Source organism: Aquarana catesbeiana, linkage group LG02, assembly GCF_042186555.1.
Source record: "Aquarana catesbeiana isolate 2022-GZ linkage group LG02, ASM4218655v1, whole genome shotgun sequence".
Classification (NCBI taxonomy): domain Eukaryota; kingdom Metazoa; phylum Chordata; class Amphibia; order Anura; family Ranidae; genus Aquarana; species Aquarana catesbeiana.
In genome coordinates this window covers 403,911,662-403,938,519 of record NC_133325.1, presented here as the reverse complement: position 1 = coordinate 403,938,519, position 26,858 = coordinate 403,911,662, and the positions used below count along the sequence as shown (strand labels likewise).

The 26,858-nt window shown below is 40.6% G+C and overlaps 1 protein-coding gene across 23 annotated transcripts in view; it reads left to right on the top strand.

Annotated features, from left to right (window-relative positions):
* The window catches only part of MACF1 (microtubule actin crosslinking factor 1), a 437,650-nt gene that overhangs the window by 211,995 nt on the left and 198,797 nt on the right, over positions 1-26,858 (top strand). For 18 of the 23 annotated variants that reach the window (XM_073615331.1, XM_073615324.1, XM_073615314.1 and 15 more), the window contains 11 exons: positions 2,558-2,696; positions 2,775-2,968; positions 3,677-3,839; positions 6,917-7,000; positions 7,138-7,245; positions 7,331-7,429; positions 8,636-8,776; positions 9,720-9,808; positions 9,894-10,029; positions 11,653-16,098; positions 18,191-18,349. In XM_073615331.1, coding sequence (XP_073471432.1) covers positions 2,558-2,696; positions 2,775-2,968; positions 3,677-3,839; positions 6,917-7,000; positions 7,138-7,245; positions 7,331-7,429; positions 8,636-8,776; positions 9,720-9,808; positions 9,894-10,029; positions 11,653-16,098; positions 18,191-18,349 — 5,758 coding nt within the window. The remainder of the gene's footprint in view (positions 1-2,557; positions 2,697-2,774; positions 2,969-3,676; positions 3,840-6,916; positions 7,001-7,137; positions 7,246-7,330; positions 7,430-8,635; positions 8,777-9,719; positions 9,809-9,893; positions 10,030-11,652; positions 16,099-18,190; positions 18,350-26,858) is intronic. The other 5 variants (XM_073615323.1, XM_073615329.1, XM_073615327.1 and 2 more) reach the window with 1 other exon arrangement.

The following is a 26,858-nucleotide window of genomic DNA, read 5'->3' as shown; positions in this document are numbered from 1 at the left end:
ATAATTAAAGCGGAGTTCCACCCAAAAGTGGAACTTCCGCTTTAAGGAACCCTGACCCTCTGACATGCCGCATTTGGCATGTCATTTTTTTTGGGGGGGGTGGCGGGGGCGAGTACCTAGTTTTGGCAGGTACTCAGCTCCCACTTCCACTCGTGGCACCACAAGCGGAAGTTCTCCCCCCCCCCCCCTCTCTCCCTGCAATCTTCTGGGCACGTCACAGGTCCCAAAAGATTGCCTGGCCATTCAGGACGCGCAGCACGACTCGCGCAGTGCGCACCCGGGTGTGAAGCTGCAAGCTGTCACAGCCGGGTGCCCACAATTACAATGCCTGCGCCACAGGGAGGAGAGGGAGAGAAGCGAGGCTTCAGGCGGCCACATCGCTAGATCATGGGACAGGTAAGTGTCTGTTTATTAAAAGTCAGCAGCTACACTTTTTGTAGCTGCTGACTTTTAATTATTAAAATTTTTCAGGATTTTTATAGCGCCAACAGTTTGCACAGCGCTTTACAACGTGGGGGCAGACAGTACAGTTACAATACAATTCAACACAGGAGGGATCAGAAACACAGAAACAGCTGGAACTCCTCTTTAGGGATGCTACTGGTGGCAAGATCACTTAAGCATAAAGAAAAAACTCAAGCTTAAAGAACAGACTTCTCCTCCTTCATCTACTCTCTTAACCCCATGTCAAGACCCCCCTTCCAAACTTGGCTCCCCGTCCAAGATGTCACACATAGTCTGCCTTAATCCTGCATGAAGGTGCTCCCCCACTTTCCAGATGTTTGTTATGCTTTGCAGATTCTTGGAAAGTCTTCTGTCTCTGACTTTTAGGTGTTGGAGATGGTTTCCCAGAGCTTCAAACGAGTTTTGCTCTCCATTTCTCACTTCCAACCTTCCTGTGTCACCACATAGATTATCAGATTTCTTTTTAAAGCTTTTGTTCCCGATCAAGCATTTTTTTAACCTGTTCACCGTTCCAATGCCCAAAGGGTCGGTTACCCCTTTCTTAATTTCAAAACTCATGTCTTCATCCCAGTCAAAAATTTCTGCATGGAAACTCCCCAATCATGCCTTCACCAGGGAGACTTTCTGCCTCCCATGGACATCAGTAGACTTGCATGTCCCCATTTTGTCAATGCATCAGTGATTCCTATGCTTGGCTTTAGGCTATTATCTGCACCTTGGATCTGCACCAACAGTTGTGGGATGCTTGGACAACCTCCTGTTGAGGGAACAGCAATTCAGATGGATCTGCAACCTTCAGAAATCTTTGTTGGATCCAGCTTTTCATTTGGAGTATCTGGTTCTAGTGCAGGACACATTTCAGGCCAGAGTGTTCAGAGGAGAAACTTCAGACACTCCAGTCTCAGATTTAAACTCTCTTCTAGGCCATTTGCTGTCTCTCTGCATTCTCCAAGTTCTGTTTGTAGCCTCTTTTTAACCATTTGCATTTGCCCAATTTCATGTTGGGCATAATGCAATGTTCTGTTGTGGTACATGTTGACTGAGGTCCAGGTTCTTCTAGCCTGTGGACTCAGTAATGCAGTCCTGGAGGCAGAAAAGTCCTTCCTTCCTGTATTTTGGAGCATCTTCCCTTGGGCACTTTGTTGGTGCAGAAGACTTAGCTTTTGTTGGAGTCTTGTCTTCTGATAACGTTCCTTGTCTTCTGAGAATATTCTTGAGTTGCAGGCAATTTGGCTGTTTCTGCAGCAATGGAAAAGCAAAGGTAATTTCATTCAGATTCAGTCGGACAATGCCATGGTGGTGGCGTATATCATTTATCAGGAATGACAAGAAATCTTGAAGCAATAGTAGAGGTAGATTAGATTCAGTCCTGGGCAGATGTGCAAGGTGGCTACCTGGACAACTGTTCACATATTCTCAAAGTCCTTTCAGGTGGATGTTGCAGTCTCCTCAGATGCAAGCTTATGGCATAAGGTCCCTCAGATGGCTGTTTGTGCAGCAGTCCCCAATTCTTGATGTTTTTTCTTGGGCCTGTTAGTGTTTGTTAGCTGTGTTGCCCACCCCTTGTTCTTTTGGACAACCCGAAGGATGAGAAAGAAAATAGGATTTTTATGCTCACTGTAAAAACATTTTCCTGGAGTTTATTCAGGGACACAGTTCTACCTCTGTGTTTTTGAGTATGCTCTTGGTACTGCTTTGCTACAAACGGAGGCATGCTGGTAGTGGAAGGTTTTCCTGGGTTAGTCTACAGTTTTTTTGCCAGTGGCCAATCCTCCTATAGGTGGCAGAATAACCTGAAGCTTAAAGACTTCTTGTGCCCCTCAGTAGACCCCTAAGAAAAGAATTTTGTGGTGAATACAAAAATCCTATTTTAGTCTTTACTGGTTGTTTTTAAAGAGAATAACAGACAAAGTTATTGTGTGCTTTACTCCACAACCATGTTGTGGAGCTGTGTAGAGAATGTCTTTTAAGGCAAAAGTAAATATAATCCTTTTAGTTGCCGAATTGTCTACATTTCTAGCTATGTTTATGGGACTGACTTGCATGCTGCTTTAAGAGCTAGTTGATATTAATTATATTTTTATTTTGTTAGGCTGAAGACAGTAGATGTGGTTATTCGTAGTCTGCAAGGAGCAGAAGCTCTGGTGAAAGGATATGAGGCCCGTTTGAGTCAGGAAGATACTATCCCAGCAGATCCAGCAGCTATTCAGTGTCAGGAAGTCTTGTTACAGGTAAGGGGTCTGTGAGATTTATGTTTAAAAAGCAATGTAGAACTGGTGTTAATATTAGTTTGCACCTTTTTTTTTCAGCAATGGAAGAGAGAGGCAGTGGAGAAGGATAATATAATTTCTTCATTGGAAGAAGATGTTGCTAAAGCTAGAGAAGTGAGAGATCGTTTAAATCAGAAAACACAAGACCGCAATCTAGATGTAGACCAGTATCAGGAAAAGACCTCCAAACTTCGAGAACGGTGGAGCGGAGTGCACAACCAGTTGGAAACAAGGTTTTTTTTCTTAGTCTATTTTTCCTTTATGATGCTTAATTACAGCGTTGCCTGTAGTCTTGCTCAGTTGTACAGGCTCTTCTCCTGTACTAAAAAGGCATTGTCTGATTTTACTGCATGCTTGTGAACTTTAGCAAGTCAAATAGAGCCTGCTCCATTTCCTGGCTGGAAGAGTTCCAACATCATCTAGCCCTTTTTCTTTTCCAGCCTGACTGTCCCTGGTCCACCTCTTTCAATGAATTCTAGTTTTTATTCATAGAGGCTCAGCATCACATGTGGGTGTTACCAGGGAAAGTCTGCATGGAAATTCCTAAGATTACCGGCTACTCTAGACTGATACCCATCTATCAAGTAATTTTGATATTTGTATAACTCCCCTCAAGTGCAAGCCTACTGCTTGCATCAGAGCTTATGGCTGTTTAAGGTGTACTGGGGTATGGTGCTTTGCTGTTATTATGATGCTTTGTACACAGCACCTTGCCTTCTCTTCCAACTAGCCATGATCTGTTTGCATTGCATAGAGAAGCAAGGTATGTAATAAAAATGTAAAGTCTTTGTTTAAATATTCTATTAACATGTTGATGAAAGGGGAATGGAAGAACAAGAGAAGGTAAAATCTAAGCAGATGAAATTTCTGCTTTAGGTTTTAATTAAAACATTTAAATTGTGATTTGTAATTTTACTGTTTTTTTTTTTTTTTTTTTTCAGGCATTTGGAGCTTGCAGCAATCAAAGATGTGCTGAAAAATTACAGAAGGCACCATGATAGCCTGGTGCAGTGGATAGAAGCAACTAAAGCACAGCAGGAAATGATGAAACCAGGGCAGTCAGAGGACAGAAGAGTCTTGTCAGAGCAACTCAATCAACAAATGGTAAACCTCTTTTAACACAACACAGGAGAAATCTAAAACTTTTTTTTAAATGGATTTTTATTTTTTATTGAATATTTAAATTACAGCAAAAGTCAGTTGAGGAGACCACTACCAGAGAGAAAAACAACCCCCCCCCCCCCCAAAAAAAAATATCAATGCAAATATTACATTCAATAAAATAGATACAGCTCTGCAATTACAGACTAAGCAGAGTGCTTGAATTACCAATGGTTGCGCTCACATAAAGGCCTTATGGTAAGACATGATTAGGAGAGATTAATGCATTCAGCATCATAGGACAGGGGGATAACAACAGATCTTCAAGTTTCCACAGTGATAGAAGCTGAAAATCAGGTAAATAAGCGAGGGGCACTGTCACTCAAAGAGACGCGGTTAAGAAATAGGAAGCTCTGAGGCTTTAGCAAAAGTGGGCTTGGGACACCATTAAAAGGACCTTGGGAGGATGGTAAAATCTGGGTTCCAGATTTTGTCAAATTTAGTTGGACAACCTCTATTGCCATAGGGACAGCATTGAATTATCCAGAGATTTCCACTACTGCAGGTATGGGGGATTAGACAATTTCCAGTGCAAAACTATTTTCTAGTTAAAGTTTTCTAGCATAAAATTACAACATACTCAAAATCACTCTCATGACCTTGTGGGGGGGCTAAGGGCTCCACCAGACCCAGCAAGCACACTTTCAACTAGCAGGGCCTCTGTAAAGGCCGTCACCATAGAGATAAATTGGAAGACTCAAGTCCATAAGTCAGTAATTATGGGACAACTTTAAAGTCTGCATGTGGGCTGGAATAGCGCGGAACCAGTAGGCCCATATTTTCGCACCCATACCGGGACCAAGTAAATGTGGTGAACACTTTGTTCTAATAAAAAAAAAAAAATACAAATAATACATTTTCACAGGAAATGTCAGGTGTTGGTGACAATGTTACTAATGAGTTTTTAGATCAGACACCCCATATACAATGAGTTGCATGGTGAGACACGTGTTAACACTTACAACAATATTATAGTTAGATTATTTGTGATACATCTTGTATTCAGTTTCCTCAATACATATGGTGTATATAGTAGCAGTGAAGGTGTAAGGTCTTGGCTAGGTAAAGAAGGTCCTATCAGCTGCGGTGAACACTTTTAAATTGAATCAATCTATCTCTTACGGAGACAAGGTACTGAAAAGGATAATCCCAGTCGTCATTGTCCAGATTGGGAACATCGATCGTCCAATGTTCCCTGCACTTAGGCTTGCAGAAAGAGGTGGACGTACAGCCTGGCACAATAGGGAGTAGGTCTTAGGAATGGAATCAGTGTGGAGCAGTAACTCCAAGCCCGTTTCCTGAAGGGTAATGACTGCCGACCCAAACTAGGAAGTGTAGGCATGATGTAGTTGTAAGTAACAAAAAAAATACTAGTTGGGTAAGGGAGTATTTAACCTGTAAGTCTGAGAATGGGGGGGAGATGGCCAGAAATCTAAAACTTTGTATCTTTCTTATGAAATTGGGGGGGAACGTTGCCCATGATTACATGTCATATTTGGTTGTGGTTTTGAACATGAAAAGCCATATACAGGCAGTCCCCAAGTTACAAACATTCGACAACTTGATCTTAAAGTGTATGTACACCCTCACATATACCCAATGAAGTGAACAGCCTCAGATGATTCACAAAGATGAAAAAAAAAGATGAATCTTCAGCTTTATATACGGTTTAGAATGTGCAGCTAGTTTTAGAATTTTCTCTTCCTCATTCTGCACTGTGAGAGAAGTCTTTTATTACACTGGGAAACAGCTGATTGGAGGAAAAGCACACGCCCCTCCAGATAGGCAGAGACTTTCAGAGCTGTCCTGTAGCGTAAAGCAGATTTCTGCTAATCTATTTATAGCACCCACCCTGACACCAATTTCAGGCCTGTTTTATCACGTGTCAGAGAACTTGTCAGAAGTTATCATGCTGATAACAGAAGAACGGAGCAGGAGAAAGTCAGGGGACTTAGTGCTATGGGGCTAGATAAGAAAACACTGCAGATATATGTGCCCAGCTCAAATTTCATGAATCGGTTTTTCATCCACTTTAAGAACAGAGGTAGCATAATGTCACGCTGGTCCTGGAAACCACTGGCGGCCATCTTGCTGCTCACGGCATGCTGCCACCTACTGTCCGGCAGACCTGTCAGCAATCCCACATCACTGCATGGCTAGTTAAACCTAAACTATGCTATCCAAAACTTAAAAATCATTTTTTGGCTGGAGTTGCACTTAAAAGGTGTACCTGTTCCAACTTGCATACAAATTCAACTTAAGAACAAACCTACAGAACCTACATTTTTTTTTATAACCTGGGGACTGCCTGTACTTATTTCCAGCAGAATTACATTCTGCTGATTAGATTCAAAAAAGTGTTTGCCAGTATAAGTTCATACTTTAGCTTATACTTCAGTATGTTACACACAGTTAATTATCAAAACAAGAATTGCTTCTATTTTTCCAGGAACTGGCACCTTTCAGGCTGGCGGCATAGGGGGGGATTTACAAAAACTGGTGCACACAGAATCTGGTGCAGCTGTGCATAGTAAATCAGCTTCTAACTTCAGCTTGTTCAATTAAGTGTTAATAATAAGCCCTCGTTCACATTGAATGTGGCTTTGAACTTCAAAGCTGAATGTCAGTGCGACTCCAGGTGCGACTTGAAAGACAACTGTGTGGCTTCATACACAAAATTGACAAAAGTAGTGCAGGAACTACTTTTTCAATTCGATGCAGCACCGCAAAGTCGGCGATGCACCGATTTGAAAAGTGCCATTGCCGACAATGGGGAGCGACTTGTCATACGATTTGACAAGTCGCTCCGTTGTGAACGGGGCTAAACTTAGAAGCTGATTGGTTAATATGAACAGCTGCACTAGTTTCTGTGTGAATCGGCTTTAGTAAATCTCCCCCATAGTATCACAATAGAATGAAAGTGTTCTACACCCTTATAAAGCAAATCTCCATTAGTTTAGTCACTTCTATTAGATCACTGTATCAATACGTTATCATATACTTTTATTTTCCCTTCTAAGGCTCTAGTTGCTGAAATAGAGCAGAATCGGTCACGTCTGGATGAATGTCAGACTTTTTCACAACAATATTCCATTTCTGTAAAGGTTAGTGACATAAAACTTAACACACTGCTCAAGTCTGTATGAATGTTGTTTAAGTTCTGCGTGATCAACGTAGATGATATGCAAGATGTAACTAACCATTTCTAGATCTATCTAAAAACAAATGTTTTCTGACACAGGACTATGAACTGCAGCTGATGACATATAAGGCTTTTGTAGAATCGCAACAGAAGTCTCCAATGAAACGAAGACGGATGTTGTCATCTTCGGACATAATAACTCAAGAAGTAAGCAGAAGCAGCTGCTACTAAGTTTTATGTATGTTTTTCTGGTTCTCTGAATGACTCCACATTGACCTAATTTTTTTCCCAGTTCATGGATCTGCGTACCCGCTACACTGCTCTGGTGACTTTGACTACTCAGCATGTGAAATACATCAGTGACTCTTTACGGAGATTGGAGGGCGAGGAGGTAAAGCCTTGTAGACTAACATTTCTTTATATTTAAAGTGTTTGTTACCCCAACATTTCATATTCCTGATATGTGCCTACTGTACCATGTACTTTGTATGAAAAAGTATTCTGTTCTCTTTGTATTGCTTTCTTTGTGTAAAATTCCTGGTGTTTCTGCCAGTCCCTCTACTTTCCTATTAACAACTGACCACACTAAGCAGGAGAGGACACCGTGGTCAGTTCTCTAGCTATGCTGGGAACTCAGCCTGCTCTCCAATGATTAGACTTGTCCTCACAGGAGTCCAACCCCAGCCCCCACACAGCCTTTCACTAGGAAGCTCAGTGTGCTTCTGTGTCTCCCCCCCAGCTCCTATGCTGCTGAGAAAAGATATTTTAAAAAAAGGGGGAACATTTCTCAGACCTAGATTACTGTGTTGGTAATTGGATACTGATGGATCCATTTTGTACTTGCATTTTTATGTGTATGTTCTCCTACTTAACTTGGAAACTGCCTTCCTTTCTTAAATAAAAATTTGTAAAAAAAAAAAAAAAGGGGGGGGAGAGAAAGGGTATTTATAATGTGTTTTTTTTTTTTTTTTTTTTTTTTTAATCTTTACACTATTGTTTTGCCTTTCATTTCTAATTTAAACTGAATGGGTTGTTTTACTTGTTTTACAGGGTTATCGTTTACAATAACTTTAATTACCTGTTAAAGTGGTAGTAAAGTCTTGAGAGCAAAATAAAAAATGTTTCTCCTGCAAGTCATTTTAGGTCATAATGTACTAGTATGCACTATGTGCTAGTACATTATAACAGATTGCCTACAAATAGAGCCCTCCAGTGATGCGCTGGCAGGGCTCTCCCCAGTCCCCAGCGCTTCCTTCTTCACCCGGTCTTCCTTATAGGTTTAGCATTTTTGACTGCTTGATTCACTGGGCCAGGGTGACGTCACTCCTGTGCATGTGCGCAAAAGTCCCATCGCCGCGGCACACAGAGTGGGCTGTATATGTGGTCTGAGCTGTGCTGCGGCTCAGGTGACATTACCTGTTGACAGGCAGGGGGGACGTTTATGACAGAAGAGACCTCTAGGGTCTCTTCTGTTATAAAAAGCCTGCCTGTCAGCAGTTTTTTTTAAATTACTGACTTTACTACCACTTTAAGGTTAGTTCAGCTGTCATTTTTAGGTTAACAATTTTCACTAGACTTTTTTTTTCTGTATTTCCAGAAAGTTATTGAGGAAGAAAAGGAGAAGCAGGTTGAAGGTTTGAAACAGCTTGCTGGCTGGGTAGCAGGAATTGCTCAGGTTGTATCAAGTGCAAGAGGTGTGGACAGTGCTGATCTAAAAAAATCCATATCAGAAAAACAGGTACATACCATACTGCGTCATTTCTTAGACCAATTAATAAGTTAATAAGGTATAGCTAAAGTTTGAATAGTTTAGTTTAAATAGATTAGATTGTTATCCTGTCTTGAGATAGTGAGAGGAAATACACTACCTCTAAAGGAAAGGAAGTCCTCTTTTAATCTGTTGGCACTGGAATACATTTTTCCAATGGGATTTCCCCTTCATGCCTATTCTAGTTTCAACTCAAAATTTTGAGTCTTCCCTTACTTTGAGTAAGACACTGATCATCAGGACAGGCACACAGACTCAAAATCTGACAGAGGTTTTAACCCTTTCCCACTCCACTAGAATGAACTAAATAAAAACATAACTGGGCTTAAGATACATCTGTATAGTATTTTTTTTTTTCCTATTCGTTTTTATGCGTACTGGGGGGAATGTCAAGAAACCTATTGATCTTTTTATTAGTTGTCTTCTAGTTTAATAAAGAAGTTTAACAAACAAAAAAATGAAAAGATGGGAGCACCACACTAGTTTGTACAGCCAAAAAACTATTTTATTCTGCAACAAATGCCAACACATTTCGGGGGGGGGGGCTAAACACTCCCGTTGTAACTCATGTAGGCATATACAGATCACGCAGGTGCTTGGACAAAGATTAGTCATAGCAGGATGCTCATTAGTCGGCCAGGGAGGCTTCCTGCGACCACATACACACCCCATCGCTGCTGGAGGCATTCCCCTATCAACACTGACTGTGTTAATGGGGAAATTGAGCGATTTTCTTTCCTACCACACACTGTGGTTTTGTTGATAATACAGAATTCATGAAAATGATAAATATTCATGGTCAGATAGGGCCCTTGTAAGTGTAGCTTTGTTTTAAATTTCACTTTTGGAGATAGAAAACCTAACAGATTTTAATTTTGAATCAATTTCAATGTCCTTAAAATATGTCTCTTAGGTGCTAAGTGCAGAACTGCTCTCAAAAAAGGAGAATATTTCAGAAGCTGTGAAATCCATGCAGATATTCCTGGCCAAGAATGGGGATAAGTAAGTACTGGGGTGCCCTGTATGGTTCCGCGTTGTAATGTACACAGAACTGTTCAATTTCAGTTTACATGTTTCCTGTCAACAGGTTGTCACCTGAGGAGAGGGCACAGATATCTACTCAGATCCAGGAATTAAAGGCAACATACAACCGACTTTGTGAAGAGTCTGGTAACCAGATACAGGAGCTTCATACTGAGCTTGCTCGGGAAGCTGAGCAAAAGGTATTCTTCTTACCACATTTCATCCATATACAGCAGTATGAATGTTTATATCTATCCCATTATATCACATAGATGACATTTAGATGTGAATTACCAGTTGCTTAACACAGCTGGACTGTCATTTGTTTGTTCGTATATGCACAATGAGAAGTGAGAGGTTCTATTTCATTAATTTACTTTTTGTAGGAACCACTTCTGTTTTGGTTCTGAGTTACCATATAGAACTAGTGCAGAATCTCTGAGATTCTGACTGTCCATTAAATCATTTCCATAGTTTTTGCATGAGAATTTAATTAAATAATCCTTGATAATTTGGTCATGTCCCAAAGGATTTTAGTTTTATTTGATTTTTTTTTTTTAAGTCATTGACAACTTAATACTTGAACTAAAATATCCTAAATTTGCCACATGCAATATTGGGAGCTGTTCTGTAGTCTGATTCAGATTTCTGCACCTCTCACTTTTCACATTGTGTTATCTTCTAAGTAGTTAAGTAGATCAAGTCAGATGTTATTTTTGTTGTGCCTTTTCTGTGGACATTGTGTCAATCACACATCTTAACTGTTTGTCTTCACATTGTTTTAGCTGTCTTTATGTATGCATGTGAATGTCCAAACCGGCCGTAGGTCTGACATGGACTTCTAAGAATGTTTATTGTACTTTTAACCAATTTCTTGTTTGCTTTTAACAATTCTTGTATGTTGCAGCACAATTAACAATGTAAACATTTTTTTTTTTGTACTGAGCACGATGTGTCCTATTTATGTCTTAAAAATAATTAACTAGCATCCCCGCTTATCAGTTAAACTAACCAACCAGGGGGGTACATATGATCCCCTGTGTCTCAAAACAAAAAAGAGAAGTGGAAGATCCCCATTTGTGGGGATTATATTTTGCAAACAATGCTGGCATGCTGGACGCTAACACCAAAGCTTTTCCTGTGTGTTACACATCTCCGCATAAGGTTCTCTTGTGTCTTGCGTTTCCATGGCACTCCCCTCACCTCTGGTAAGTAAACACCTTTTATGTTTATCTCTTTTCTTTATGTTACATATTATCTGGCTTCCCTTTTTTTTTCTGTGATTTCTGATGCAATGCATGTAGGCACAATTTGTAAGGTATTAAATTCAGCTAGTCAACTGCCAGACCTAGCAAGCTGCTAAAGATTTGTGCTATAGTGCCCTCTTGATCAAATTTTTCTCAAGAAATATTCTTTAACTATAAGTTGCATGGATTGTGACTGATCAAACAATGTATTTTACCTATGTTAAGCATCTGGTGGTGGGGTTTTGTTTTGTAACTTAATTACTAAGATTTATGCAATTATTATTATTTTTTTTTGTGTGTATGTGTTTTCCTCTTCACCCAATTGTGTTCTAAATAAAGTGCTGATTACTGTTTGCTGCAGCTTGGCACATAGCTGGTGCTTGCTACAATTTCTATCCTGTTCTATGTGTAGGCTTTGAAATGCATGGCTTCTTTCTTGTACCTTTTTATGGTGGTAGATTTACTTATATAGTTGGTTCGTCTTGAAATTAGAATTTTCCTTTTGTCTGCTACTATGTCTCTTCTTGTTGTTGCCAATGAGTTGCAGGCCTTAACAAAGTTTTTCTCTTCTTCTAGGAATGCCTTGCCATTGCTGGAGTTATAGACCTGGGTTCTATGGAAATTTTTTCAATTTTCTGCGCTATGCAGAAAGGTATCATTGACCAAGATACTGGACTCATACTTCTGGAAGTTCAGCTTGTCCTCACTGGTTCGGTTATGTCTGAGACTGATGAAAGACTGAAATTGGAAGAAGCGCTTGACAGAAATTTCATTGATCTTCGATTATTCCACTGTCTTCAGGATTTGAGCAGAGCTAATGCATTGTTAGAAACATATAAAACTGGAAAAGAAAGAATTCTGCCTCTCATTACAGCTACAAAAGAAGGAAAAATATGTGAAAATGTTGCACTAAAAATACTGCATGTTTACTTGGCATGTGGTGTGTTTAGATTAACTTCCACCGGTGAACTGGATGATTTAGAAAAGTCCACTAAAAATGTGTTGCTTGTTAGTGGTCTGAAGGAAAAGTTGGAGACTTCACAAAAAAATGTAATTGACCCAAATACAGCACAGCGAGTAAGTCTGGCTGAAATCATGGAGAGGTGCATTATTTATGAGTCCACTGGGCTGAGACTTCTTCCAGTTAAGCAGTTAGCAGGTGGTGCTGTGTGTCTGAAATCAGGCAAAAAAGTTAGCATCTTCAAGGCAGTGCTAGAAGGACTCATTGATAGGCAAGTAGCTGTGAGGCTGCTGGAGGCCCAGTTGTTTACTGGTGGAATTGTGGATGTCAAAACTGGTCATAGACTTGGTGTGGATGAAGCATTGAGGCACCATCTGATGGACAAAGACATGGCTTGTGATCTGCTAAGAAGACAGCTTCAAGATGGGGGTATTATAGATGTCATAACTGGTAAAAGATTTTCATTGGATGAGGCAGTAAAACTCAACCTTGTTACGCCAAAGCTAGCACTTCTTATAATTGAGTCATTGTCTTCCTTTAGAGGCTTTCTTTGGCCAGAAACAGGTGAAGTCCTTTCAATATCAGATGCCCTTCAAGATGGCATTGTTTCTAGTGACCTGGCTATGAAAATTCTTGTCAACAGACACAGAATTCAATGTCCTTACATATCAGAAAACAGAGAAGCCATCTCTTGGGACAGAGCTATAAAGTGTGGTATTTTGAGTGAAAGCAATGTCAAAATGTTAAGATCCATCACTATTCCTGATATAGCACACAGTCTGGCAGCAGAAAACATCAGAGAGTCTGGAGCCCAGCCAGCGCCGGTATCTGGTACTAACAGTTTATATCCTGTTGATAGCATTGCTTGGAAAATGCATACACATTCACAATCAGAGGACGAAGGAAGACTGATGTTTAATTTGAAGCACTTCAGTTACATAAACATTCATAATGGACAAAGAATGCTGCTTATTGACAGCAGAGAAAACCAAGCAGCTAAGTTATTCCTGCGGGAGGATAGAAACATTTCCAGTGAAGAAAGTTTTGATGTGGAAGACATTGCCAAGAAAAAGTGTCAAGATCAAGAGCAGGCAAGAAACCTTGGACTTCTGGATGCGATTGCAGACTTAAACTCAGACAGCGTGAATGAGCAAAAGACAAATTTATGTCTACCAGTAGAGGACAATATGTCTTCAAGTCCAGGTCATCTCAAAGCATGTGATGAAACAACTTCTGTGTTTCAAAATGTACTCCATACTCAAGATGAACAAGCAATTTTACAGAATGTCACTAATTATAATAATGAAAATACTCAGATAACCTATTTGGGAACCCTTAAAGAAGATGATATAGCTAAACCTGCGCTTTCTGTACTTTCCAATAGCAGGATTATTACTATTCCATCAATGCCAGACATGTCTTCTGTTGGAAAGGCTTCAGCTGTTGACCAAACACTGACTGCATCATTGTCTGACAGTGTACCAGAAGATACTGATTTCCCAATGGAAATTACATTTAGTAGTACAGAAAAATCTGTCCCAGAGGCCTCATCCGTTTTAGATTCAAATGTTGCACCTTCAGTGACTACATACCCACTTGAAACCGCATTAGCATTCAGTGAAATGGATGGTTCATTAGCTTTTGCAAAAGTTGCTGCTGATGATTATCCCTCTGACATGGAAGAGGAGCATACTTTATCTATTTTGTCTGACCAGCTAATAAATGGAGGAATTGTTGATACAAATTCAGGATGTAAACTTCTCCTTAATGATGCTGTGGCATTGGGTGTCATCTCTAGCCACACTGCTTTAAAGCTTATGGAAAGAATACGGCTGTTTTCGGGGTTCTTTGACTCTCAAACATATGAAGCTTTAACAATTCAGGAAGTGATAGATGAAGGCCTAATGGATGAAAATCTTCTACAAAAAGTTTTCACCTCTGACAAGTCAGTAAGTGGCATTGTGGATATTAAAAAGAATAAAGTTTATTCTGTGCAAGAGTCACTGAAATCTGGCCTCATTAATAAACACATAGCCAAAAAGATTTTAGAAGTTCAGGTCATCACTGGTGGTATATGTGATGTGAAGAGGGGCAAGAGAATATCTGTCACACTAGCATCCAGTTCAAACTTGATAAATTCTTCTGACAAAGATGAACTTATTAAGTTAGAGAAAGTTTATAAAGGAAAAAGTACAGACAAAACTACCAAAGAAAAACTCCTGGGCCTGCAGATAGAAACTACAGGGATCACAGATACAAAATCTAGGAAGCCCTTGTCTGTTGTAGAGGCAATCCATCAACGTCTTATTAGCAAGCCTGATGCTATACGTTTGTTAAGCAAACAAATACAAGACGGAGGAGTCATTCATCATTTATCAGGGATGAGGTTTTCTGTGATTGATTCTCTTAAACTTGGACTGATTGATCAGGATTTATTTGAGGAGCTCTCAGAGTTTGAATGTCTGTATCAGGCAGGGAACTTACAACCATCAAGAGGGAGCACTGAAGGAAGCCAAGGTGCTAGTTACACAATTCAACTAGACTCTAGACCGGAGAGCAATGTTTTACCATACATAGACTTGTTGAAGAAATGTAAAATTGATGTTCAGACTGGGCAAAAATATGTAGAGCTTAGTTTACTAGCAAAACATGAATTCCAATCCACATGGGGACCTAAGGATGGTGAATTCAAATTGTCGTCATCTTCTGCATTTCCAGCAAAACAGCATGCACAAGTGAAAAACATTTGTGACCTGCAAGTTGAAAGTCCAGATCGCAGTGCTAAAGAGCGTACTGATGATACAACAATTCCACTTGTTGATCAGAGTGAAGAGGCTCAATCCAAAGGTCACTTAACAGATTTAGAATACGTGAATGTGCCATCCAGAAAAGAAGCAGAACTTAAAACCCAGAAGTCAAGCATACCAAAGGATGTTCAAAATTTGGATGTTAACACGTCCTCTTTAAAACCACAGATGGATTTTAAGAAGGAACCATCAATAGGTGGCATTAGTTCCCATACATTTGGAATAAATAACACAAGCATTATCGAGATGAATGTGCAGGATGAGTACATAAATGGCTCCTCTAAAGTCAGTGAAGAGAGATCTACACCATTCGTTCAGAAGGCAGTTGGAGAAATAGAGCAAAAGGCTGAATCAATAACCAATGATGCTGTGACATTAAATAAAACTTTGCTGGGTAAGGAATGTTTGGATAAGGCAGATGCCCAGAAAATTCATGATATTCTAGAAGCAGAAGCAGACCGGAGTGCAGTTGAAAGTACAAATTATAGGTCACTGACTTTGAAATCAGATGGCAACATACACTCTAAGGAAGTGGTAACTGATTTTCATGGGAACAAAGTCCAAGATTTCATAAAGATTCAAAGCTGGCAAGTTCAGACCCAGAATCCTCCCATTGATGAAGTCCCTATCAATTCAGCCAAAGCAAAAGGAGAGAAAAACGTAGATGGCATTGAATTTGTTTCAGAAAAGCAAGTTATTCAAAAGATTTTGCCAGATGTTGAAATTCCTTCTCAAGAAAACAACTTAATTTCTGGACAAGAAAAGGGCATTTTAGATGGGATCCCAGTAGAGCCCAGATATTTTGCAGAATCACCCAAAAAATTCACTTTTAGTCAACAGGTTGCATTCATAGACCAAGATGTGGACATACAAGATCAACCAACTTCAAAAAATAAAAAGGATGCCTTCAACAAAATTGGCTCACGGTCACCCGTTAGTGTTTCTGATCATGCTAACAAAAATGCAACTGCAGTTTTACAGCAAAAAATGGTGATGACTTCCAGTCAGCCTGTACAAGACTCAAGGAAAACGTCTACACACAATGTTAGTCAGCAGCAAGAGTCTAAAGGGAACAGTAGATTACAGAACATTGACCAATCTTCAGTAAAGGAAACCAGACAAAATGGGGAGAGATCAAATATATGGCAAGATCATCCCATACCTGCATTAGAACATATTACCTCATCAATAAAAGAACACGGCAGTTGTGAAATACAGGAATCGGCCACACCATTGACAGAGGAAACACCCAAGGTAAGCACTCTTTTTATAGTGTATGATGGGATTTTAGTAAATGTAGGTGCTATGGATAAATTAATCCATTCAAGCAGGCGTGCAAAGTTTTACAAATAGTAATTTGTTGAATGACTTTTTTTTTTTTCTTTTATATATAATACTGTGTTGGGGAAGCAAAAATAAGGGCAGGTTTCAAATTTTAAAGGACTAGTTTATCCATTATGTTAAAAAAGCCCAAATAATAATAAAAAAGACTACACCAAGCTAAGGCATCCGATTAACCTCTTGCAGGAGCTTACTTAAGCCGTCTATAGACGGCTTGACTCTTGGCCAGTTCAGCAGCAACCAGCCAAGATTCGAACAATGTATGGGCAGGCTGAAGGTACCCAAGTTGATCGATCAACTTTGATACAACCTACCTCCTGGATTTTACCTATGATTATTGCTATCTGCTGTTATAGCCGCTAGCAATAATTACCGTGGCTCCGCAGGAGGAATTCCCCCAACAACACTTACTGTGTTGATGGAGGAGTCAAGCGATTTTCAGTTGCGGGAAAGAAAGTCACTCCATCTATGGTCAGCTTTAGGCTGGCTATACATTATACAATTTTCTTATACAATTTTTTTCAGTTTCCTTTAGATTAACCTTCAACAATGTAGTGCAAGGGTCTGCCTGATTACATACAAATTGAAAATGTTTAGGTTTGACCTCATATTAAATGGTATTGGTAAATCTAATGAATTGCACAAGAAAATTGTACATTGTTGCCAGCCTTACCTTCTCTGACAGTGACAGCTTCTGGAGTCTGGTAAAATCTAGTGCTAGTCTAGTCTAGGTTGCCAATGTCTGCACACTAACTTCGCATAGAGTTGAAGAGGGTGTACCTGTACTACTATAGAAGCAATATCCCAAAAAAACCTGACAGATCACTGTCCTAACACAGGCGATTTTAGTACGATTGTGTTCTGACGGGGGGACTGCCCCCTCGCCAAGACACACTGATCAGTGCTGGCAGCCATTGCATACCGGCAGGCTGCTGTATTTCCAGCATGCCCCTTCGACAGAAGCTGGACAGGTGGCTATATAAACTGGCTGAATGCCGGATAGTTTCTGTTGAAACGGACAATATTCGGCCCGTGTGTACCAGCCTTTAGGTTGTGAAACTATTTGCTTAGAAAACAAAAGGCAAGTTGATATCAGTCGGGCTAAATAGATTTTGGATTCCTTTCTGTAAGACATCCCTATTAACCTCCCTTATTTCTGTATCTATTAGATTGCAGTGAAAGACCAATCCCCCAGTACCAAATCACTATTGTCATGGGGAAAGGAGATCAAAAAAATTGTACAGAAATAGCAATAGTTTATGGCTAAGGTAGAACTCTAGGAAAAAATAATAAAGACTCACCTCTGCTAGACAGTAGGATCACTTTTTCTACTTCTTAGATTAATATTATTGCTTTCTAGTCTGCACATCATGTGGCAGGTGTGACAGGTATGACAGTCCTGATTTACTGTCCAGTAAAGAGCCTGGAAGAAAAGTGGTGACATAGGAAGTCAAATATCTAAAGCATAAAGATGTGTAACTTAACAGTTTATGGTGAGGTTAGCCAAAAGAAACCAAAAGGTCCTCAGATGAACCATTGTGGAACATAGCAGAGACTTCTCAGAACAGAAGGTATTTATTTACCTGTCTCATTCCACCACAAACCCTGAAAATAATTAAGTTATCCCTCACTTTAGGATAACGGTTGTAGCCATGAATTTCGGTCATTTATGCCACTTGACCAACTGTGCATCAAGATCCGCTCTGTTATGGGAAAGATACAGCCTATTTTAAAGCCATGAGCCACAAAGATGAATTTCAGGCACTTTGTGCCACCTGCCTGACCATAAAGTAAAAAAAAAAAAATGGTTGAAATCAGTTACAAATACTTACTGACTTTCTTATTTGATTGTTTGCCTAGAGTTCTACCTTAGGAATGACAGTTTGTACAGTTTTATAATGCTATTTTTAATTATCTGTACATCAGTTAATTTTTCCCAGTCTGTTATGTTCACCATGTTTACATCGGGAACACAGAATAATGGCTGTCTGTAAAACTTGTTTAGACTTTTCAGGATGCACGGAGGAAACAAGCCTGTCTTGAACATGAAGAAAACCTTGTTTGTTTCCTATCAATGCTTCGAAACATAGAAATAAAACTTGGACCCCTGAGTCATGTTTCACCAGGTCTTCAAGATGTTGAAGAGAAGTTAAGACAGGCAAAGGTAAAATATTGATTGATTTTCCTTATTGATTAAATTAAGCTTTCCTATCTCACCTATAAATTTGTATGTACTCACATAATGTTTTCTTCTAATAATATACAAATAAAGTGATTCTAAACCTTCTTTAACCACTTCAGCCCCAGAAGATTTGGCTGCTGAATGACCAGGCCATTTTTTGCGATTCGGCACTGCGTCCCTTTAACTGACAATTGCGCGGTCGTGCGACACTGCACCATAACAAAATTGACGTCCTTTTTTCCCCACAAATAGAGCTTTCTTTTGGTGGTATTTGATCGCCTCTGCGGTTTTTATTTTTTGCGCTATAAACAAAAAAAAAGCGTCAATTTTGAAAAAACACATCATTTTGTATTTTTTGCTATAATAAATATCCTCTTTTTTTTTTTTTTTTTTTTTAAAAAAAAGCTAATTTTTTCTCAGTTTAGGCCGATATGTATTCTTCTACATATTTTTGGTAAAAAAAATTGTAATAAGCGTATATTGATTGGTTTGCGCAAAAGTTATAGCATCTACAAAATAGGTGGTAGATTAATAGCATTTTTATTATTATTATTATTTTTTTTTTTTACATTATGGTGGACGCATCGGACATTTTTGACACATTTTTGGGGCCATTGGCATTTATACAGCAATCGGTGCTATAAGAATGCACTGATTACTGTAAAAATGTCACTGGCAGGAAAGGGGTTAACACTAGGGGGCGATCAAGGGGATAACTGTGTTCCCTAGTGTGTGTTTCTAACTGAAGGGGGAGGGGACTGACTAGAGGAAGTGACGGATCGTGGTTCCTAGCTAATAGGAACACCCGATCTGTCACTCCACTCAGAACAGAACAGGGAAGTGTGTGTTTACACACACACACCTATTCTGTCTCTCGTGCTCACAATCGCTCGTGGCCGGCGGTCATCGCAACTGTCGGCCATGAGCATCAGCACCCCTGCCGTGCAGCGGGCGGCTCCGGCGGCGTACATGCGCATGCTATCCCGTGAGCAGACGTATAGCTACGACGGTTCGCGGGTTCGTGCCGACCTGCTGCAGTAAAATGACGGAGCCTGGTCAGCAAGCGGTTAACCACTTCAATACTGGGCACTTTCACCCCCTCCTCCCCAGATCAATTTTCAGCTTTCAGCGCTCTCACACTATGACTGAGAATTGTACCCAAATTACATTTTTATCATTTTTTTCACACAAATAGAGCTTTTTTTTGGTGGTATTTAATTACAGCTGGGGTTTTAATTTTTTTCGCTACAGATAAAAAAAAAAGACCGAGATGTTTAAAAAAAAAAAATGCATCTTTCATAGTTTCTGTTATAAAATTTTGCAAATAAGTAATTTCTCTTCATACATTTTGACCAAAAATGATGCTACTACATTTCTTTGATAAAAATAAACCAAGTGTTTTAAAACTGTGTAAAATCGATCCTCACAAAGAGCTGTCACAGATCTGCATATTCCCCCTCTAACCCCAGAACCCCCCCCCCCCCCCCTGCACTGAGCTCTCACTGAGATCGGCAGGTAGAACTGTCAACTGTTTACATTGTGACGGCTGTGATTGGACACGGGAGGGCCAGTCGCAGCGCCCATATCCCGATCTCTGCTCAGCGCTGCGAGCACTCGTTCTGAGGGACGTTCTTGAACGTCCACTCAGAACGAGGAAAGGACCACCCGGCTGTTTATGTGCAGTGGTCGGGTGGGAGGTGGTTAAAAAATAAATAAATGAATAACATACGCGTCTTACAAGCTCTGTGCAATGATTTTGGCTCCTCTTCTTTGGCGAGTGCCCCCATTGGAAGCTCCTTGCTATGGGGGCACACATTTTTTTAACCTTAATGCAGAGAATGCATTAACGTAAAAAACCTTAAGCCTTTAGAACCACTTTAAGTCCATAATTATATGTAATTGATAAAGCATTTAATTATTCTAAAAGGAAAAATTTGCGCTAGGTGTGAATTGTTGTAAAGAAATATAAATCTATGAAAAAATATATATTGTTCTCAAGTGTACAAAAAATAAATCTATGAAGAAATATCCTGCAGCTATACGCTATAACCCACCACTAAAAATGTATATAAAGAGCGCAGTGCTGGATTTAAATATACAGTGAAAGATATACAGTGAAAAGTATTTAAACAGTGAAAAATATTTTGTTATGTGCAAATAAAACTGTGCACATTAATCACCAAAATAATGTCCATAAATTAAACACAACCAAAATATGATTAAACGTCCATAAAACACGTGAAACACCACTCTGGATATCTGACTTCCACCGCTGTGGGACCCGTCACCAGAAAGATTAAAGGCTTACCGGACCGCCTTTTAAAAAAGGCATGAATCAATCACCGCTATGGATGCTATCCCTCTCATGGATGGATCCTGCTGTGAAGCACTAGATGGTTGATCTCAAATCAGTCAGCCATGGAGGAACACCGATCCCAGTGGTATAGATATCCAAAAAGAAAGGAAGAAATGCTCCGATGGTGTAGTAAATTATTGGTTCCTTTATTAAAATGCCATGATGGCGTTCAACAATACAAAAATCCTTGCAAGGAATGATAAAAACAATTCCGGTAGAAAATGAAAGTCCGCGCATGCGCAGTCCGTGCGTGCGTGTTAACCCTACGGCCGTTTCGTCAGAAATGACATCATCAGGGGCACGCCTACACGTCCGCGCATGCGCTTTAAGTACCCGAGCGGCGAAGCGAAGAAACTCAGCCATTGGTTATCTAATTACCGGAGATTGGGGACAGCTGAAGCATCACCACAAGTGTTATTACCCACATGCCTCCATAGATCTTATCCCATGCCATCTTGTGGACAATTAGGTTAATGCTCCAAGCTTGAATTAAATCTGGTATTTTAAACCTATTAGGATAAAGAAAAATGGCTGAAGGACAATTCGCATCCCCCTTCAAGTAAAGAACATTTCTTATTAGAATTTCAGAAGAGAAAAGGATTCCTCTCGTTAAAATTAAAACTTAAATTAAAAATTCCAGTGTTACAGAGACATAATATAACAAAGCAAAAATTAAAATTTAAATTTAAATCAATATTACAGAAACGTAATATAACAAAGCAGAGGTTTAGCCATATTAAGCAAATTATTTTACTAGGAGCTAAAACATCTTAAAAAGTGAAAAAAATTCATCTAAATATAAGATGATAGCTCCTAAGTGGGAGAAACTTATTTTAAAGGGTTTAATAAAAGCTTAATGGCCCAGTAGCAAGAAAACAAGGTCATTTTCTATATAGAGAAAGTCAAAACAGAGGACAATGTTGACCAAAGAATGTGGAGGGGACATCCAAATCAGAGGGGGCGGGGGGGGGGGGGGGGGGGAATCAAGGGCTTATCAACTATTGTTAATAAAACAATTGATGTCCCACTCCACATTCAAACCTGTAGGAACATGACAACCCAATTTGTATATCCAGTTAGTCTCACTTCTGGAAATACTACGTTTACCGTTACTCCCTCGCCAGTGAGGTATGTATTTTTCGAGGGCTAGAAACGTGGTCCCCGTAGGGTCCCTTCTATGTTTAAGATCATAATGTTTTGAAACATTATGTTTGTCAAAGCCCCTTCGGATGTTGGTAACATGCTCCCCAAGTCTCACCTGTAGCTTTCTAGTAGTGCGTCCTACATATTCTAACCCACAAGGACATCTCAAGAGGTATACTACGCACTTTGTAGAACAGGTAATAAAAGATTTTATTGGGTATGTGGTGCCTGTTCCTGTGGATGTAAATTCAGTTAACCTTCTGCCCCTGAAAGCATTAATGCTACAAATTTGACACTTTTTGCAGGGATAAAAGCCCTTTAGATCACCAAAAAAGGAGGGTCTTACTGGTGGATCTGGAACATTAGGTGCTATAAAGTGCCTAAGGTTAGAGGCTCCCCTAAAGAGCACACAAGGTTTTTCTGTCAATAGCGGCCCTAAAACCCTGTCGTTCTTTATAATAGGCCAGTGTCTTTTTATTATGCGTTTTATAGCCCAATGCTGGCTGGAGTAGGTAGTTAAGAACGCTAAACCAAAGTCATCCCTTTGCTCCATTTGTGGTGGTTTGTCAATCAGGAGGGTTTGACGATCCTTATTCCCCACTTCCGCTATTAATGTATCAAGAACTTGGCCATCATAGCCTTTATTCAAGAATCTAGCACATAACAAAATATTTTTCACTGTTTAAATACTTTTCACTGTATATCTTTCACTGTATATTTAAATCCAGCGCTGCGCTCTTTATATACAATTGATAAAGCATTGTTTAACCGCTTCAGCCCCGGAAGATTTTACCCCCTTCCTGACCAGAGCACTTTTTGCAATTCGGCACTGCGTCGCTTTAACTGACAATTGCGCGGTCGTGCGACCAAACAAATTTAGGTCCTTTTTTTCCCCACAAATAGAGCTTTCTTTTGGCGGTATCTGATCACCTCTGCTTTTTTTTTTTTGCGCTATAAACAAAAAAAGAGCGACGATTTGAAAAAAAAACCTGCTATCCCCGGCTCTTGAAGGGGACGTACAGGTACGCCAATTTGCTCACCGTCGCCATTGTGCCGACATATATCGGCGTGCAGCGGTCGGCAAATGGTGTTGGGCGAGCATTTTGGACCAAACATTGCCTGTTCGGTGAACACCCAAATTTTCAGGGCGCACGGCAGGATATTCACCCGCCGAGCACCCCACAATGCACTGCGCGCTGCACAGTGCATTCTAGGGACCTAATTGGATGAAACGATGCACCTGACCGATGGTCAGGTGCAAGGCTTTGCCCAATCACAACACAGAGCACTGTGAGAGCCCTGATTGGACAAAGTCATGATGACTTTGCCCAATCATGACTCAGTGCTCATAGTCCCCACCCCACACTATAAAACATTCCTTCCCACAGGAACCTTTTGCAGTATGTTGTTGTAGTGGAGAGCAGGGCTCAGTTAGCTACTAGCTAATGTGTTATTTTGACTCTGAGTGTAGTGTGTCAGTGTAGTGTGAGTATAGTGTAAGTGTACAGCCGTGGCCAAACGTTTTGAGAATGACACAAATAATAATAATTTTTACAAAGTCTGCTGCTTCAGTGTTTTTAGATCTTTTTGTCAGATGTTACTATGGTATACAGAAGTATAATTACAAGCATTTTAGAAGTGGCAAAGGCTTTTATTGACAATTACATTAAGTTTCTGCATAGAGTCAATATTTTTAGTGTTGACCTTTCTTTTTCAAGACTTCTGCAATTTGCCCTGGCATGCTGTCAATCTACTTCTGGGCCACATCCTGACTGATGGCAGCCCATTCTTGCATAATCAATGCTTGGAGTTTGTCAGAATTTGTGGGGGGTTTTTTGTTCACCTGCCTCTTGAGGATTGACCACACATTCTCAATGGGATTAAGGTCTGGGGAGTTTCTTGGCTATGGACCCAAATATTTGATGTTTTGTTCCCAAGGCCACTTAGGCTCCATTCACAATGCCTGTGTAATCTTGAGGTCTATGGACCTCAAGTCGCATCAAAGTCAGACTAAAGTAGTGCAGGGACTACTTTGAAGTCACTGCGACTTGAAGATGCACAGATATGAATGGCACTCATTGGAAATCATGGGGTATGACTTGTCATGAGACTTTGCAGCCCCAGGTCGCAGGACAGGTCTCACAAGTGTGAAAGGGGCTTTAGTTATCACTTTTGCCTTATGGGCAAGGTGCTCCATCATGCTGGAAAAGGCATTGTTCATCACCAAACTGTTCTCGGACGGTTGGGAGAAGGTCCTCTCATATGTTTTTGTACCATTCTTTATTCATGGCTGTGTTTTTAGGCAAAATTGTGAGTAAGCCCCACTCCCTTGGCTGAGAAACAAACCCACACATGAATGGTCTCAGGATGCTTTGCTGTTGGCATGACACAGGACTGATAGTAGCACTGACCTTTTCTTCTCCAGGCAAGGTTTTTTTCTGGATGCCCCAAACAATCGGAAAGGGGATTCATTAGAGAAAATTACTTTACCCCAGTCCTCAGCAGTCCAATCCCCATACCTTTTGCAGATTATCAGTCTGTCCCTGATGTTTTTCCTGGAGAGAAGTGGCATCTTTGCTGCCCTTCTTGACATCGGTCCATCCTCCAAAACTCTTCGACCCACTGTGTGTGCAGATACACGAACGCCTGCCTGCTGCTATTCCTGAGCAAGCTCTACACTGGTGGTGCCCCGATCCCGCAGCTGAATCACCTATCACCTGTAGGAGACGTCCTGGCGCTTGCTGGACTTTCTTGGGCGCCCTGAAGCTTTCTTGCAGTGGAAATGCTTTTTATGGGATTAAGTTAATTTTCATGGCAAAGAGAGACTTTGCAATTAATTGCAATTTATCTGTTCACTCTAAATAACATTCTGGAGTATATGCAAATTGCCATCATAAACACTGAGGCAGCAGACTTTGTGAAAATTAATATGTGCGTCTTTCTCAAAACTTTTGGCCACGGCTGTAGCGTACTGTGTCAGTATAGTGTTAGTGTAGTGCAATGTTTGACAGCATTACATAACATACAGTGCTGTGTCCCCCCCCCCCTTTTCTTTTTTTTTGGTTGCTGCATTCCTTTTTTGTCCCCTGCCTGCCCCCCTTTTTTAAATTGTAAGCCACAATTTTTCTTACTGTGACGCTGCTGTTCCCTCTTTTCTTTTTTTCTCTTTTTTTTCTTTTATAGTTTTTACATTTCGGTCAGTGGCAAAGTGCATCCAATCACCCATTTCCCAGTACTGTATCTATTAAATTTTGGTAATAAGTACCCCCATCATGTCTGGGAGCCCAAGGAGGGGCGGACATTCCCATGCCACTATGAGGGGCCAGCAGCATCTTTGTCCACAGGCAAAGGTGGACGTGGTCCGTTCTCAGGCAGTGTACGTTTGTCTCTGTTTAGTGATGTTTCCTGTGCTATCCAGCTACAGCATGCAGAGGAGGTGGTGGACTGGCTTACTAAACCCTCCTCATCTGCTATCACCCAAGCTAACATTAGTGCGCAGTCCATCGCAGCTGCCAGAGCGCCCTTTTCTGCCTCCTTGTCCACAGCTACTCCTGCCATAGCCCCAGCATCATGCACGGAGGAGTCAGCTAAATTATTTGAACACAAAATAAACAACAAATTGGCAGCAATGTTCCCCCAGCCGCGGTGTATTGCCAAGTTGGCACCAGTGATTCTAAGGATGGAGGGAACGATGATGAGTTTACCGACTTGATTTGGGTGACTGATAAAGCAGAAGAGGAAAATGAGGGGGAGGCACAACCCCAACGAGAATGCAAAAGTGTGAACAAGATATGGTGAAAAATACTCCTGCGCTTGTGAGATCGTTTGCTGTAAAACAAAGGTAGTATTGTAGTCAGAGATAGGACTGGGGGAGATGATGGAGCGTGTCCCGCTGCCTTAGCTGACCAGGGGTGGTCTGCAAAGGACTGTTTAGTAGGAAGTGGATGTAAGGCACGTGATCAGACGCTTACATCAAGAAATGTATGGTTTATTTATGTAAAAGAATACCGACATATAGTCATATAGATATAAAATTATACAAATACTACATAATATTATGAAAAAAAAAAAGGAAAAACAGGTAACAAAATAAGTACTAGGAAGTTAAAATTGGGGTGTGCCCATATTGAGGCAGGTATTTAAGAAATGCTGACGCGTTTCGAGGAAAACCTCTTCATCAGAGCCAGGAGAACTGGAGCACAGTCTGTATGGGCCGGTAGGCCGACATGTGTACATGGGGAGAGGTGGTGTGGCTAGTAGAAGGATGTGCCCTGTGATGGACAATTGATTATTCCAAGTTCCATACCCAGGTGTTCTATGCATGAAATTAGAATGTAAATAGATTGTATTTTCTTTTTTGCGGTCCTGTTAGGCTGTCAGATGTGCCTGTCTCAGGAGAAGTGTGTAGACACAGCTGTAAACTGTAGAGATCCTTTGGAGTGGAGAGCCGTGTGATCCTGGCAGCAGAAGGGGGGGGGGAGGAGGAGGGAGGAGGTGTCCTTGAGGCAGCTGATGGCTGGATAGAAAGCGTCTTGCTGCCTAGGGATGCCTTTCCTATCCCTAGGCAGCAAGATGATGCGTCTTCTCAGATATCCTCAAACTTCCAAACCAAGATGGCAATTCAACTTCCGCAGTTATCCACACAGCATAAAAAGTAATATTCCAATGGAAGGCCACAAACGAATTTTCGTATATCGTGCGAGAAATGGATGAAGAGACTCACATAGCGTAATAACGTAAACACTGGTTTATTTTAAAATATCAAAAATAGACTCGCATATTAGAAGATCATCAAAGGCACAAAATTCAGATAGCGGTAATTGTGAAGGGTCCCCTCAATGTGTTTCTGCTAAAGAGCCGTCATCTGGGGTGCGGACCCCCCCCCCCCCGCCCACCTCACCGCTATATAAAACAATATAGCGGTGAATACTTGGAATCGCACAGGAACGCGCTTGCATTATTTCATTAACAGGCAGGTAAAAGGTCTGCAGT